General features: G+C 43.6%; 2 protein-coding genes across 2 annotated transcripts; one reads left to right on the top strand and one right to left on the bottom strand.

The window, feature by feature from the left end:
- Nucleotides 1–9,747: 9,747 nt before the first annotated feature.
- On the top strand, nucleotides 9,748–10,227 carry LOC311604301 (histone H2B type 1-F/J/L). Its single transcript, XM_084794017.1, has one exon. It carries the CDS (start codon nucleotides 9,796–9,798, stop codon nucleotides 10,174–10,176), a length of 381 nt encoding a protein of 126 aa, XP_084650143.1. The 5' UTR covers nucleotides 9,748–9,795; the 3' UTR covers nucleotides 10,177–10,227.
- Nucleotides 10,228–12,915: 2,688 nt separating this feature from the next.
- Nucleotides 12,916–14,730, bottom strand: LOC311604302 (histone H4). Its single transcript, XM_084794018.1, has one exon. It carries the CDS (start codon nucleotides 14,673–14,675, stop codon nucleotides 14,364–14,366), a length of 312 nt encoding a protein of 103 aa, XP_084650144.1. The 5' UTR covers nucleotides 14,676–14,730; the 3' UTR covers nucleotides 12,916–14,363.
- Nucleotides 14,731–16,516: the final 1,786 nt, after the last annotated feature.

A 16,516-nucleotide genomic window follows, 5' to 3' on the forward strand; every position in this document is an offset into this window, starting at 1 on the left:
AAGGTGGAGACTGTCCCAGTCACCCAGTTGGTCTAAGCCTCTTCCAGGCAGCTCACCTGGTTTCTGCTTCTTCCATTCATCAGGTCTGATCTCACAGTCTTCGCAGCTTAGCTTGTTTTCTCTTGAGAAGAAGGGGCCTGGTGAAGCTGTTCAGTTTCAGGGACTTCCGGAAAGCTATTCTGCATTGTTTACCTTCTTGTTTAAGGACCTTCAATCCTGAAGGAAACTGCTATACAGTTTTCTTGTCCCTTAGAGCTACTGTCAGTAAATATCCTTATGGGATCTTTTAAGGTAGTAAATATATATATATATGGGAAAATCCAAGAAATCATCAAAAGAGATCAAATTAGTTTGTTAGGCAGAAAATGGTTATCAGGTACTGGAGTAACCCTCTAGGAGATAGCTAGTTAAAATTTCCCTTAAAATATTGAACAATGGTATGTATTGTTTAGTACTTAGCTTTAAATAAGGTCATAGCCAATTTGTGCTTCCCAAAAGTGTCTTGAAATCATTTAAAGTTTGCAATTGAGTAAACTAGATTTCAACTTGGGGGGGGGGCGGTTTAATAATGTATTTTACAGTAGCTCAGTGATTTTACGGAGCCGAACCCTTTCAGGAGGTTTGTAAGCTACCCTTTCTAAGGCAGTGATGCAAGCAGGAATTCTCTGATGTTAGATATGCCTGTTCCAATATGGCTAATAATAAATAGGCCACCCCTATAATGTACAATAATAGCTTGAGGAAAAGCAGGTTTAACACACTGAGCCACAAACAACTGACATGGAATGTGGCTATTGTTTACTCCTTGCGGCAAAGCTCCTGATGGCATCATTCCACAGGGTCCTGATTGTTAAGTCCAAAACAAGCTCTAAGAATGACGCTGCTGCTGCTGCTGCTGCTATTGCTGCTGTCCTAAGATGACAGCCCAGGCCTAACCCAGGCAGGACTCTGACCAGGTAAACAGAAGGACTGTTCCTGGGTAAACTCAGCATTCCTGTGGTGGTTTCTGTTTACCAGGAAAGCCACTCGTTCCTTCACTCCAGTGTGGCCCAGGATTTCAGGAAAGGCCATCTGGGTCCTAATTAACCCAAAGAGCCTACAACAGATCAACCTCCAGGCTGCTCCTCCCATCACTGTCTCCCTGATAAAACTGGCCAGGCTTTTCCCACCAGCTCCTGTCCTCTGTTCTTGAAGCCAGGTAGTTTGTTCCCACAATAGACTTTTCTTTCCGCCCATAGAGGGGTATGGTTCCACAGTTTTGCTGCATCTTGATTTACAGTGACTTCTTGAAGGAACTTGGGGGGGGGGGGAGTGAATCTAATTTGATCTTGAGAATATAAAGGAATGGCTTTAAAAAAAAAAAAAAGGAAAAGACAACTTTTAAATCTAAAACTATCATGTGGCAATTTTAAGGAGCCATAGAAAGATGGGAAAGGCCAGGTTATTGTAAGGATCCCATAGATTGCATAGCAATATTAATGGCTCTTAAATTATTTAATAATCTCTAGTTATCAAATATTTTTTCTTCATAGTAAATATAGGTATATTCCAAGGGCTTAATGGAGGCTCATTATGACCAACATGTAGCTGTTTTTCAACTAATTCTTTAGCAACCACACATTTCTCCCTGGAGCAGGGTGCTTAATTACCTCAGACCACCTTATCTCAAAGCCAAGGAATGAGCTCAGCAGTTCTGAGTTAGGGAGACTTTTCAATGACCCCACTAAAGCTCAGTTGTTTATTTCCAAGCCCAGTATAATGTTTGTTTGTTTGTTTGTTGAGACAGGGTTTCTCTGTGTAGTCTTGGCTCTGTAGACCCAGCTGACCACAAATTCACAGAGAACCTCCTGTATCTTCCTCTGGGGTGTGGGGATTAAAGGCGTGGACCACCACTACCCAGCCTCCAGTATGATTTTGATTAGTTGTCATAGGTACTAGTAAAATGATGCCTTGTTGGGTTTTGGCTAGCTTTTTCCTTGGAATGTGCCCCAGCCAATCATCATGACTTGAGCATTAGAACTTAAACTTGTCCCCACTATGGACAGTAAAAGTCTTTCCCATATGGTAATTTTGTTTGTTTGTTTGTTTGTTTGTTTGTTTTATCATATAAGATTGAAATGTTCCAGCATGACCAATGAAGCAATTGAGTATTCCAAGAAACTTGCCCAGCTGTGCCAACTCCTGTAAGGCTCCTATCTGCCGATGGTAATGGTCAGGCAGCTAGCCCCCACCATTCACCACTAGTTAGTGATACAACAGCCCCTAGATCCAATAATTTAAAAAAAAAAAAAGTTTCTTATTAATAATTCCAGTCTGTTCGAGGCCAGCCTGGTCTACAAAGCGAGTCTAGGACAGCCAAGGCTACACAGAGAAACCTTGTCTCAAAAAACCAAAAAAAAAAATAATAATAATAATTCCAGTCTGGGCCTATGCTTCCTTAGCTTTTCGGTCCACAACACTTCCCCCAAAGTGTCCAAAACCCTTGTTTGGCCTTTCACTCATATATATATAGTAGAATTAAAAGTTGGACAAGTGCTTGTCCTGGGGAGCATTCAATAACTGGATTAGTGGAGACGATAACTAACAAGGAGTTCTCCTGTAAAGCCTAATCAATCACTCCAACTCATGCTTTTGCCTTACTGTTTGGCCTATGTGTGCAAGCTCCGAGGGTCGGAGGTCCCTTCTTCCAGGAACCAGTGAGAGTATCTAAGCATTGTGCTAAATCCTCCTCAGTTACTTTTATTCCTCTTAATTTCAACACATTATTTAACAATGATACATAATGTTTCCTTACACTTCCTGAGTTTCCTATGTTCTTGGGAACTTACTGGTCACAAGTCAGTGTTTCACCCATGCTTGCTTCTTCTCTCGTCACCCGAAAACTGCAGTGTGCCTGTAAGTGTCGGATATCCCTCAGGCTCCAAGTCTAGGTGTCAGTCACAGCCCACAATCGGCACCACTTGCTGTGTCCGGTTCAGCTAAAGCTAACACTTGGATTTCCTGGAAGAGAAGAGCAGTGACTGCAGGGCAAAGCTTCACCTGGAGTGTTTTACAGTTTGATGTGTTTAAAGGGCAGACAGGGATTGCTCCAAGTGGCCGGCCTTACCTAAGGCTGTAGAGGAGTTAAGGGCTCAGAGTCACTACTCAAAAAAGCATGTTCCTGTTTTAGGAAAGAATTAGTTGAATCGCAGGTTGCCCTGGATGATGGCTGCATAGCAGCAGCAGGTGATTATATTTAGTGTGTTTTACTTAACCAAAATGTTATCGTTTCAACGTGTAATTAATATAAAAACTATTAATACAATCTTTTATTTCCTTTTTAGTAATAAATTCTTGAGAGTTGATGTGTAATTTAGATATTGATTACATCTCAATTTAGTAGTAAACTGGTATGGGAGACAGCTGATCTGTAAATTCTATACATTTTAAAAGTCAATACCCTCTCCAATATTACATCTACATACCTAGCTTTCCAGCTCCATCAGACTGTTTTGAGGCTTTGTTTGTTTGTTTGTTTGTTTGTTTGTTTAAGTATCTGGATATCTTTTCTTACAGGATTACAGCTGTTAGAAAAGACCATCCTTAATGCCCCACAATGAAATGCCTAACAAAGCAAAAGTGACTTGAAAAGGAAATTTTTCTTTGTAAACAGAGGCATCAGAACCCAAGCCAGGCTAGCTTTAGTACACTGGGGTGGGACATTCACTTAGTTTTTATTCTAACACACGGGGTGACTATGTCTGATCCCATTGATCCTGTCTGATTGGCTAATTCCTAATCAGGACAAAGGAAATGGAAGAAAGCAGAAGGGAGTTGCCACTCTTGATCATCAGGTTCCAGGAATGAAGCAGGGCCTTGTATTCAAAAAAGATTTACCAGGTAGGGGAGATTAAAAGCCATAAGTGGTTGAGAGACCTACAGGATACAGGCCCTTGGTAGGCTAGCCACATTTAATAGAAAACACAAAGCAAAACCTTTGTCATACATGATAATGGTGCATGGTGATGCGTTCCTGTCATCCCAGAACCCAGGAGGCAGAAACTCAAGGGTTGCTGGAGTTCGAGGCCAGTCTGAACTACCTAGCAAGTTCCAGGCTAGCCAAGGAACTATGTTGAGACAGTGTCTTGAAAAAAAGCAATTAACTTAATACCTTTAAATGCTATTGTGAAATTCCTTTTGCAGTAGCTTAACCACACCTAACTCAGCCATGCAGCTCTTGTCTGTCTGAACGTGAATTCAGCAACTATTCTGTTTTGTTTCTCCAGCACTTTGAGGTTTTTTGGATTTTTGCTTTGTGTGGTTTGTTTTGGTTGGTTGGTTTTGGTTTTTTGATTTTCTTTTTTTTTTTGAGTATTTATTAAGTGAGCAAATGCTGTGCAATTACTAAGGAACCCTAACCACGTACAGATAATGTACTTACAGAAGTGAGAAAAGAAGCCTGTGGAATGTGTGTTAGCATTTAGGCATCTCCACCTACTGCCCCAGGGACCCAGCGACAGCAGGATATACTGTCTATCACTAGCTGCCAAGGTGCAACAGCAGGATATACTATACTGTCTATCACTAGCTGCCAAGGTGCAACAGCAGGAGTCGCTTTCCCTCCCCTGCCCATGCATTACGTCACCTTATAAAAGGCCAGTCCCTCTTCTCTTTGCTCTCTTCTTCCTCCACCCTCACCCAGAGGCAGCCTCTACATACATGCCCCCCCAATAAACCTCCCACGTGAGATCTGTCACATGGCGTGACTTTATGGCATCCCGTCGCTTAGATCATAACAATGTCAACTTTGAAAAGTCAAATAGATTTAATTAGACATTAACGAAAACACAGGCAGAAAGAGCAAATATTGTCAAGTGTTTGTTTGTCTTCTCTGATTATTTTGTGATTGTGGGCACAGGTAGCCTTGTAAATCAATACAAAAAAAACCACACAGGGCATTCTAGACAATGCCTAGCAAGCCATCTGTCTGGAGTATCAAAGATCCCACCACAATGTGGGTGTACATGTGATCCCTGGTGGTTAGAAAGCTGTGATAGACAGGGTGCATGGGCCCCACCAGTTCCTGACTAGTCTGGTGAACATACCAAGACTTCTCACAAAGGAAAAGAGGAAAAGGAATCCATGTGTTTTTGATAACTTCCTCAGGAGTTTCTACCAAGGTAGTGATGGCACTGTAGGCAAAGTGGTCACAAAAATATCTCTAGATGCTGCTATGGGCACTCCTGGCTTGTGCAAGCCGAGTGGACATCATTTCCCTACGTACAGTTGCTTTAGCAATGACTATGTCCTTTGGCTCACTGAGTCATCCACATATGTGTGCTCGGTGGCAACTTATTAGTGAGTTACTAGTCTCTTCCCCTTCCTCAGCCTCCCCTTGTGCCTCCTCTACTTGTTTCTTACTTAAAATGGGGTCTCGCCACTTTGTCGTGCTGACTTTCAACACTCCTCTGGACTCACCCAACAATACCTGGTACTTCTTTGTAGATAAAAATGAAGTGAAACTCAACCACTGCTCTCAAAAAGGGGCAAATAATGATTTAAAAAAAAAAAAAAGGACATGTATGGTGCCATAGGAAGACCAAGAACTGCTATGAAAGCTGCTTAGGGATTCATAGCATGAGTTAAACTAGATTTTTTTTCTTTTCTTTTCTTTTCTTTTCTTTCTTTTTTTTTTTTTTTTTCCTTCACAGAACCTTGTATAAGTAACTTTTATTCCTCTGATTTAACTGTCATCTGTGAGGCTTACTGCCTCTGTCTGCGAACCTAGGCCTAGTCCTGGAAGCTTCTAGCCTCCATACAATCTAATCTAGGCCTAGAATATTTTCAGCCTCTGTGACTTACTGCTGAATAAGCTCACTATTTCTAGTTCTTTCTGAGCTCTGGGTTGGCCGGTTCAACTTGGCGTTCTGGAACTCCTCTCTTAGCTGACTGATTCCATCTGGCCTCTGACGGAATTGCTCTGCTTGGCCTCACCCTAACTCTAGCAATCCATTCTCGTCTTCTGGCTCCTTCTCACTCTCTGGCTCGTCTTGGCTTCACCTGTGTCTAGCTTGTTCTCCCTTCAACCTATCTCAGTAAAACTCTCTGGGTAAAAACTGCCTCCTCTCTCTCTCCCTCTGCACTTCTCTCCTTAAGAGCTGGGCGTATCCTATTCTGTCAAATCGTCTCCTTGTCTACCTCTCACCTAGACATCACTTTCAAAATGGGTGCTTCCTTCTACAAACTAACTTTACCTTCATTGTTTGGGATCAAAGGTGTGGACAAGGGAGTGTCTATATTCTAGCCAGAGGGTTTAAAGGTGTGGCGTGTTTGCATTCTAGCCACATTCCATAGATCTAAGTCTTCAGATAGGATCCCTTGCCACAGCAGCCATGTTCTGAATCAAAGTTCCTCTACAAACTTTAGATGAATGTGCTTTATCTATACCACAAAACATCCATGCACACCCAGAACCAGGGAGTGCATCTGTCATCCCGGTGTTCCTACTAGATGATGAAATTCCATGGGAATTTCAATGTCCAACGATCTTGGCAGACACAGCAGCTCACAGCACAAAAACAATGTGTCAAACAATTTGGAGAGAAAGAACAGGCACCAAAATTGTCCTTGGATCTCCAGAGGCATACAGAGCCATAAACACATACCATAGCCCCATGCATACAATTTTTAAATAAAATAAAACAAATTGAAATTCTAAAAATAGACACAGTGAGCTCATGTTTATAATTCAGCACTCAGAAGATGGAAGCAAAAAAAAAAAAAAAACCCAGAAGTTCAAAGTCTCTCTTTGCTACAGAGTGAGTTTAAGACCACCTGGGCTACATTAAGCCTTCTATAGAAGAAATAACTACTAGAATCTTTAATGAGTTTGGGAGAAAAATGTTTTAGTATTAGGCAGGGCGTGGTGGCGCACGCCTTTAATCCCAGCACTCAGGAGGCAGAGGCAGGCAGATCGATGTGAGTTCGAGGCCAGCCTGGTATACAAAGCTAGTCTACGACAGCCAAGGCTACACAGAGAAACTGTCTTGAAAAAAAAAAAACAAAAAAATTCAGCACTAGTGGATACTATTTAAAATTTTTAAATCATTGTCTTTATTATCTATGTGTTGTTAAAACTAGATATAAAAGTGAAGGAATTTGAAATTCTTTAGTAATATTTTTTTTTATCATAGCTGTGTCAACTGCGCATGTTACCTCATTCCAATAATCTAAGAATTTGGATGGCTGAGGCAGGATTGTCACCCTATCAAGGCCAATGGACCAGCCTGGGATAAGTAAATGGGTGCACAGTAAGATGCCATCAAAAACAAAACGCAAAACTCACAAATCCCAATGGCAATCTATCTTTAAAAATAATTAGCGGCGCAAGGCACGGTGGTGCACACCTTTAATCCCAGCACTATGGAAGCAGATGCAGCTGGATCTCTGAAAGTTCAAGGCCAACTTGGTCTATACATACGGAGAGCTGCATGATAGCCAGAGCTCCATAGAGAGACACTATCTCATCAGCTACTCTGAAAACTCTGCATTTAAGAGAAATGATTGTCTCTAGCAATGTTTGTTTCACAGCAAGTATGTTAGATTTTTGTTTGGTTTGGTTTGGTTTGGTTTCTTTTTTTTTTTTTTTTCTTTTTTTTTTTTTCTTTCAAGACAGGCTTCCTCTGTGTAGCCTTGGCTGTCTTGGACTCAGTTTGTAGACCAGGCTGGCCTCAAACTCAGAAATCCTCTGTTCAGATTCTTCTTCAGTCCGCCTACCTGTGATGTCATTGCTCACCCACCACAGGGGCGTGGCCCTGCTCAGGTCTCTCTCTACTTCCTCTTCCTCTCTCTCCTCACTTCCTCTGTGTCTCTGTCTCTCGCTCTTTCTCTGGGGTCCCCCTCCCCCCTTTCCTTCTCCCCCTATGCTCATTTAATAAATTCCTCTACAACATAATATCTGGCGTGTGGTACCTTATTATATCTTATTACTTATATCTTACTGCCTTAATCATTAATCATAAAATCCTTCATGTGCCTTTGCCTCCCTGAGTGCTGGGATGACAGATGTCTACCATTGTACCCAGTTTGACTTTTTAAAAAATATTCACTTATTTTTTTGACTGTCAGCAGGCAAGAGGCTTCACCAGGCTCCAGAGGTTTTTTGTTCCTGTGGCTCTGTGATTTCCCCTTTCTCTTGGCGGTGGCCTTGGAATGTGGAGGGAATTCGCTGATGGATGGTTTAAAGCAAGGTTAAGAAGAATCATGAGAAAATTGGCAAGAGAGCAAGGGAAAGGGAGTAAAGGGTGCAGAAAGATGGAACATTTCCTGTTTGTTGGTCTGTGTATTTGCGAAAACAGGGTTTCTCTGTGCAGCCCTGGCTATCCTGGACTCGCTCTGTGGACCAGGCTAGCCTCCAAACTGTGGGATGCCACCAAACAGCTGGATTTTTCTTTTAATAGTTTCACTAAATTAAAATTTTTATCCTGATGTTTACTGGAGAAACTGATGTTCTCTCTTTGAGTTCTTTTTTATTTTTCTTTTTTTTTCTTTTTTTTAGGTTTTTTGAGACAAGGTTTCTCTGTGTAGCCTTGGCTGGCCTAGACTCGCTTTGTAGACCAGGCTGGCCTCGAACTCACAGTGATCCGCCTGCCTCTGCCTCCTGAGTCCTGGGATTAAAGGCGTGCGCCACCACGCCCGGCTTCTCTTTGAGTTTTTAGTTCCATTGATACAAGAATTTATGAACAGGTTCAGAAAATTCAAGGCCAGTTTTATTAGAGTTTGGAAGACAAACAGTACAGACAAGCTGTACCAAATCCCGAGTAACCTTAAAAGGGGGCAAGAGGGAGCGAAGACAGGAGAGAAGAGAGAGAAGTCATATTTTTAAGTTAGCCCTGGAGGTCAGAAACTGAGTAGCCCATAGTGCAGTGGACAATGTGGTCAGGAGGGCTGAGGAGACTCTTGTGTCTGAGGGGAAAGGATTGCACCAGGGTGGCGTGGTTGAAAATAACTAGACAGATTATAAAAGGAAAAGCACCCAAGCTGGGTGTAAGAAAAGCCAGCCTTTGTTGTTCATGGCGGTTTGTTTGGTATTGGTGCTTACAGTTTCCCAGAGGGTGTGGTAAGGGATTTCTGACTTTCCTCCACAATCTAGCTTCTTTCATATGTTAATCTCAATGCTTTGCTCCGGTACAACTTCTCCTGACACGTGATCTTCCAATTCCACCGAACTGTTCCATTTATTTTTTTCCAGTAGCATGTCTTATCCCCACGTCTCCCTAACATTTGTGTCTGTAGGATTTACTCCCAGCCGGTTACTTTAACTCTGAGCTTTGCTTTCTGAATACTAGACTGCACTGCCTTGGCAACTCTGGGGACCTTGAAGATCGCCTGGATTTTGTTTGTTTGTTTGTTTTCCTTTTCCCATTCACTGGACTGAAACTTGGAATGAAATGTAAAAATACAATGTTTACAGGAACTTTTCAAGGATTTCAGAATGTTTGGTATTAAATTGAGCTCAAGTCTTAACTCCTGGCACTTCAAAATAGAGCGACTTCTGCATAAACAAAACAAAACAAAGCAAAACCCACCAGCAATCTAAAACGTTTAGAAAGGGATTTGTAGTGAGGAACAGTAAGAAGCATAATCACTCGAAGTTATTACACAATTCAGCCTTGACCAATGGAAGCGTAGACAGGGTTTTGTAATCTCTAACCAATCAAACAGCCTGAAAGAATATCTTAATTTGCATAAAACTGCCTACAAATATACAGCGTGAGTTGAGACTTCACTTTCTTTCTCTCTGGAAGAGATCTGAAGATGCCTGAGCCCGCGAAGTCCGCTCCCGCCCCGAAGAAGGGCTCGAAGAAGGCGGTGACCAAGGCGCAAAAGAAGGACGGCAAGAAGCGCAAGCGCAGCCGCAAGGAGAGCTACTCCGTGTACGTGTACAAGGTGCTGAAGCAAGTGCACCCCGACACTGGCATCTCGTCCAAGGCCATGGGCATCATGAACTCGTTCGTCAACGACATCTTCGAGCGCATCGCCAGCGAGGCCTCGCGCCTGGCGCACTACAACAAGCGCTCGACCATCACGTCGCGGGAGATCCAGACGGCCGTGCGCCTGCTGCTGCCCGGGGAGCTGGCCAAGCACGCCGTGTCGGAGGGCACCAAGGCCGTCACCAAGTACACCAGCTCCAAGTGAGCGCGCGCGCGCCTCACCACGCACACAAAGGCTCTTTTCAGAGCCACCCAACAGCTCATAATTGAGAGCTGTGCACTTGTGACAACAGTGACCCGTTTTTCACGCAGGTAACAATTCCTGCAGTCCGTCCAGGCGCGTTTTAGATAAGGCACTTGGTCTAATAACCAGTTTTTACCTTGTAATTGTTTTTCATAAAATATGTATGTACTCATGACTATTTCCCCTTGCAAGTGGAGAGGAGTGTACTTTAGCTGAGCCATTTGTTTCGGCTATCCTAAGGAAACCTTAGGTTTGACTGGCTGTCTGCTAGAGACGAAACACAAAGAGCGTCCGAACGAACGCTCCTTACTTCCGGGCTTTTGTCTTTAAGTATTCTTAAAAGTACCACTAGCACTGGGAGGCGAAGTGAAACTGAGTTTACTGCTCGGTTTGGTAAACTGCAATAGTGCGTTTATCTTTCCAGTGTCTCCTAATTTCGTTCAAAGCACTGGTCTGTGAGCTCGGTGCTTGCTACTGTTTTTCTTGGTGACGCTCTGGTCGCCATTTTACGTGGCGCCGCCTTGGGCAGAGAAGCCGGCTCAGCTCAGCTCAGCTCAGCTCGCTGAAAGCGAAAGTATCAGCCTGAAAAGCCAGCCTAGTCATCCACCGCTCCTAATTTCTTTCCGGTCCTCTTCCAAAGACCTCCTACCCTGCAGCTTTCGGATTTTAAAACTTTTACATATGAATCTATGGATTAGGTTGTGGGAGGAGAAAAACGTTTACTTTGTTTACCTTTTAATTAGAAAATGGTGAAAGAGGTTTGTTTGTAAAACTGAAAGGGAAAATGTAGGCAAGCCTGGAAGCATTTCCATTTATTTTTTCTAAACCGCTGGGTATTTTTTAAACACCAAGAAAAATCCCCAAACCCCTCTCCTGAGTTGTTTTTGTCAATGAGACCTGAAAAAAAGAAAGAAAGAAAAAACATTCCCTAGCTTTTAGCCACATCACTTACTTTACAGTTAAGTGTATGAAATGTGTGTGGCTCGCTGTGAGTTCGAGGCCAGACTGGCCTACAAAGTGAGTTCAGGACAGCCAAAGACTACACAGAGAAACCCTGTCTCTGGGGGGGGGGGGGGGGGGGGAGGGAACACTACGGTGTTAGGTGTGCCTCTGTGGCCTCCATCTCTACTTTTCCAGGCTCCATACTCTACAGTTTCATCTACGCTTCCCAGCAGGGGAGGGGCCCTGACCCAGTCTCAGGAGGGAAATATACATATATATATATATATGAAGGAGGACTAAGTCCTGGGTGCTGGAAGTGTGGGTGCGGAGGACGGAACTAAGTAGCCAGTTCTTTTACTCCACCACCTTAGGCCAGCCTTCAGAAGCAAAGCTGATACAAAGAAACTGCATTTTAAAGTAACAAAGTTGCAACTGCAATCCAGGAGATTTCTCTGTGTGTGAAGTTACTTGCCAGCAAGCCTGAAGACCTGAGTTGTGTCCGCAAGATCCCACCCGTGTGGTAGGAGAGCACTCCCGAAACTTGCCCACTGATTGACGTAGCTATCCCACGGCAAATAGAGCACACACAAATACATGTGTTTGGTTTTTTTTCTCACTGTTTTTAAAAATTACAAGTAAAATTTACTTGAAGTGACTTTATAAACTTCCTTGTGGGTTATTTGCAAGTCAGTTAAAATGTTCACGGGAATATTTTCTTTGTTCCACTTTGCTTTGTTTAGCTTTGTTTTCTTTATGACAAGATCTCAGCCTGTAGCCCTGGTTACCCTGAAATTCAACTACGAAACCCAAACTAAAACTCAGCAATGCCCCTGCTTTGCCCTTTTAAATAGGGATTAGAGGTGTAGGCCAGAACCCTACGGTGTTCTTCTATACTTGTTTGGGTTTTTGTTTTGTTTTGTTTTGTTTTGTTTCTTGACACAGAGTCTGGAACTCGCTAGACCAGGCTGGCCTCAGGGACTTCATTGAGCACCGGAATTTACGGTGGTGCCTCCATGCCTGCTGTAGTGCACATTTTTTTTCAGTTCTGTTGAGCATGCACAGAGCCTTTCTGCCATCCCAACTGATCTTAAACCCCAAATTGCAGTGAAGTGGTGCTCTGCAAAGTAGGCCTCATGCAGCTCTCTGTAAAACCCCTCAGAAGAGTCCTCTCAGGTTATTGTACTGTTTTGTTGTTGTTGTTTGTTTGTTTGTTTTAATCTTTTCCCACTGTTTGAAACTCCCCATGACCACTCCATCTCTATTCTGTGCATCTTTCTCTACCTTTCAAGGCCTGGCCGGGCTGTATAAGAAACAGAAAGGGGGGCGGGGGGGAAGGAATCTGGACTCCAGAGCCATCCATGTTTTTCAAATTTACGTAGCCTGTTGGGTTTGTTGAAGAATATATTGATTATTCCAGTACGCACATTTCTGCTGTCTTCAGGGTCTGGTTCTTCCCCCCTCCCCCCAGAGGGCCTGAAGGTCACCTAAAGCAAGTCACTTGTGAGCCTGATGATCTGAGTTGGATCCCTGAAACTAATGTAAAGGTAATAAATGCAGAAACATGTGCACAAATGATAATAACTTCTTCAGTTCTCAGGAGACACTGATGTCTCTTCTCTGCTGACTCTTTGGGAACAGCTGATAATGCAGACCAAAGTTAATAAAAGCCTGAACCACGTGGAATTTCCCATGAGAAGATATAAGATGTATATGGCAAACTATGGTTTTTATTTTACAGATCAAGAAGTTACAGAAAACTGGGCTTGGTGGCACACACCTTTAATCCTATCACTTGGGAGGCAGAGGCCATAACATCTCTGAGTTCAAGGCCACCCTAGTCTACTGTAGTTACAGGACAGCCCGCCCTGTTACAGAGAGAAGCCAAAAGAAGGAAGAGGACAGGAAGAAGTTGCTGCTGTTGCTGTTGCAGTAGAAAGCTCCAGAGCAGGGAACTAACAAAGTCAGATTTCTTAAGGTTTCCAAGACTGGATTTGGTTTGGTTTTGGGACCAGATAATGTCTCAAGGGCCTTGAACAGAATGACCTTGAACTTAGATCCCCTAGTCTCTGCCTCCTGCATGCTGACTGTAAAGAATGCACCACAAGGACTGCTTTCATGCAATCCTGGAGCTGGAACCCTGGGCCTGCCATTGAGCCACACTCCCAGCACCCATTGCCCAGGCCGTCTCTCCAGAAAACCACTATTGATAAGACACTGTACACACACACACACACACACACACACACACACACACACACACACACACACACACGAGACTCTGCCCTTTTCATTACCTAACTTCATCATCACCGCCAACGTGATTCTATCCGGCTGAGCAGCCTTGATTTACTGGATCGGCCCAATTTCTGAAACTGCAGGGTTTTTTTTTGTTGTTGTTTTTCTTCTTTTTCTTTTTCTTTTTCTTTTCTGTCTCAAGTGCAGGCCAGAACCTAAATGTTCTGTCTCTAATACTTTCTGCCTTTTCTTTTAAAAGAATAATTGTTGGCTCTGAAAATGTTTTGCGTGGTGGTGGAGGAAGGGCAGAGGGGGTAGATTCTGGACTGCCATCTCACACTTGTAATCCCAGAGCTTGATAGCCTGTGGGCAGCAGGGTAGCACCCCAATTATAAGCCACCCTACTACATAGTCCAGGCTAGGCTAGTCCACGCTATGCAAATGACTAAATTCAGAACCACTAATATGTATGGGATATTGGAATCAAAACATACGTTTGTTTCCTGCTAAGATTTGAGACTAGGCAGTTTATAATACAATGGACTTGTTCAGTAGGAAGTAACCTCGTCAGGACACTGCACTAGGCAACATGAAAGTAGCCTTAGAAGACTAAAGAACTTAGCGAGTGAAAACATGTAGGGGACACCGGAGTCCTTCACGCATGAATGTACTTAAGGCCTACTGTGGCGATTAGAGGGCCTACAGCTCATAAGCATAGATCGGTGTATTCAGTACTCACAAGAGACAGGAGCAAGATTTAGAAGCCCGCCTAACTACCAACTCTTACTCAGGGTTCAAAATTTTGAGCTCAATTACCAAAGGTCTTTTCAGTTCTATACACACCCAAATAAAAGAAAGCCATGCACTTAACTCGCCTCTTAAAGCAGAAGTTAGAAAGCGAATTCAGCTCTTCAGATGAGAAGGTGGTGGCCCTGAAAAGGGCCTTTTGTTTGGAGGAAAAGAAAGTAAGCTCAGCCGCCGAAGCCGTAGAGCGTGCGTCCCTGGCGCTTGAGCGCGTAGACCACGTCCATGGCGGTGACGGTCTTGCGCTTGGCGTGCTCCGTGTAGGTGACGGCGTCGCGGATCACGTTCTCCAGGAAGACCTTGAGCACCCCGCGGGTCTCCTCGTAGATGAGGCCGGAGATGCGCTTGACTCCCCCGCGCCGGGCCAGGCGGCGGATGGCGGGCTTGGTGATGCCCTGGATGTTGTCGCGCAGGACTTTGCGGTGGCGCTTGGCGCCTCCCTTGCCCAGGCCCTTCCCGCCTTTGCCACGGCCAGACATAACACCAGTTTTGCTTGCAGGCTACCGATACAAGTGAGTACAACTGGCGTGCTTCCTGTCTTTTATAATACCGTGGCGGACCTGTTTGAAAACCTGAAGAGCGGAGGCGGAAACCACAGGCTATTCCCGCCCTTCTGTGCGTTTATCCTATGAAAAGGCTGGAGGAGACAAGGCGGGGCCTGAGACAGCTGCTAAGCCCGGAGTTAAATTTTGATACATTGTATTGTGTCTAAACAATTCTTTCACCGCTCAAAAAGGACAATTTATGTGTCTTTTGGCGTTTGTGTCTTATGTCGCCAAATAGAAAGAAGCACATTATTATTCCTTTTCAGTCACACCGGTTCTCAACCTACGGTTCGCGACCCCTTCACAGTCCTTTATCAAGGTATTTACATTGTGATTCATAACAGCAGCAAAATTACAGTTATGGAGAAACAAGGAAATATTTTCGTGTGACTGGGGGTCACCACAACGTGAGGAACGGTATTAAAGGGCCAAAACATTAGGAAGGTTGAGAACCACTGCGTCTAAAAGGTTGTAAGTACCATTTTAAGAACTGTGTTCTGTTTCAGGTTCTAAGACGGTTTTTATTTACTTAGTTATGCCTAGGAATCTGAGCAGTGTTCTTTAGCATTCAGACTGGCCAGGGGAAGTAAAAGCTCAGATGCATACAGGACTAGAGGTCTAAAAGATTCAAAGATACAGTAGTGGATTATTCATCCCAAAGCAGTTAATCTGCTCCTTGAGTTACATATAGAAATCTGAGGCTCTGGGAATGCCTCTGGCAGAAGAGCCACGGGTGTCCTCTCTATTTTTACTGTGTCTTTACTGAATCTCGGAAATTTCTGCGAGTATGTTTTTAGTCAACAAACATTAAACACACAGAAAATCTGTTATCCTTGTCACCTCATAGATATCCATAGCTCAAAACATGCTTGCGCTGTCTCCACACTGACACTTCTTAGTCAGATGTGTGGATTAAATGGCTCCATATATTAAGAAAGAGTCATGTATTGATGTTTCACCACGTTGACTTTTAAATACTTTCATAAATGGCTAATGTTTTGATTATATTATACTCGTGTTATATTCCTTTATACATCTCCACCATTCCTCTAGAAAGGAACCCGATCATTTCTTCAGCTATACAGATGCATCTATGACCCAAAACGATGTTTATGAATCACTTTTTTAGAACGACCTGCAGACCTCAACAACTCTGAGTTTCTGAATATTCAAAAAGAACCAGTATCTTCACATGAATGCTGACTGGGTTGTACATCTGTTGGCAGAGTGCTTGACTAGTATAAAAACCCTGGCTTTGATCCTCAGGAGTACATACAGTGGGCACCTGTATTCCCAGCACTATCAGGAACTGGGAACAGGAGAATCAGGTGTAAATAATTCTCAGGTGCATAGTGAGGTTCAGCTGGGCTACACAGGATTTTGCCTGGGGGGGAGGGTGGGGGGAGAAGGAGGAGCAGAGAGAGTCTTCAAAATGACTGGTAGCAGTATTATTTTTGTCTTTCAATTATTCTTATAGGATTTTTGTAGATAAGTAATTTCAGTCCCCCTAGGGGTAGACAGAAAACCTGCTAGAGGTTAAATCAAGTCAGCATCTTTAATAATGAAGAGGTATAGGGAGGCTGGAGAGATGGCTCAGAGGTTAAGGGCACTGGCTGTTCACTGGTTGCGAGCTCAAGTCCCAACAACCATATTGTGGCTCACAACCATCTATAAAGAGATCTACTGCCCTTTTCTGGCCTGCAGGCACACACGCAGGCAGACTACTGTGTAAATAATAAGTAAATAAATCTTTTTTAAAATGCAGATCATGGGCC

This window comes from Acomys minous (genome assembly GCF_964271855.1).
Source record: "Acomys minous genome assembly, chromosome: 9".
NCBI lineage: Eukaryota > Metazoa > Chordata > Mammalia > Rodentia > Muridae > Acomys > Acomys minous.

What these genes read in the sequence shown, in the direction of transcription:
- LOC311604301 (XM_084794017.1), top strand. Translation starts at nt 9,796, where the DNA reads ATGCCTGAGCCCGCGAAGTCCGCTCCCGCCCCGAAGAAGGGCTCGAAG.
- LOC311604302 (XM_084794018.1), bottom strand. Translation starts at nt 14,675, where the DNA reads ATGTCTGGCCGTGGCAAAGGCGGGAAGGGCCTGGGCAAGGGAGGCGCC.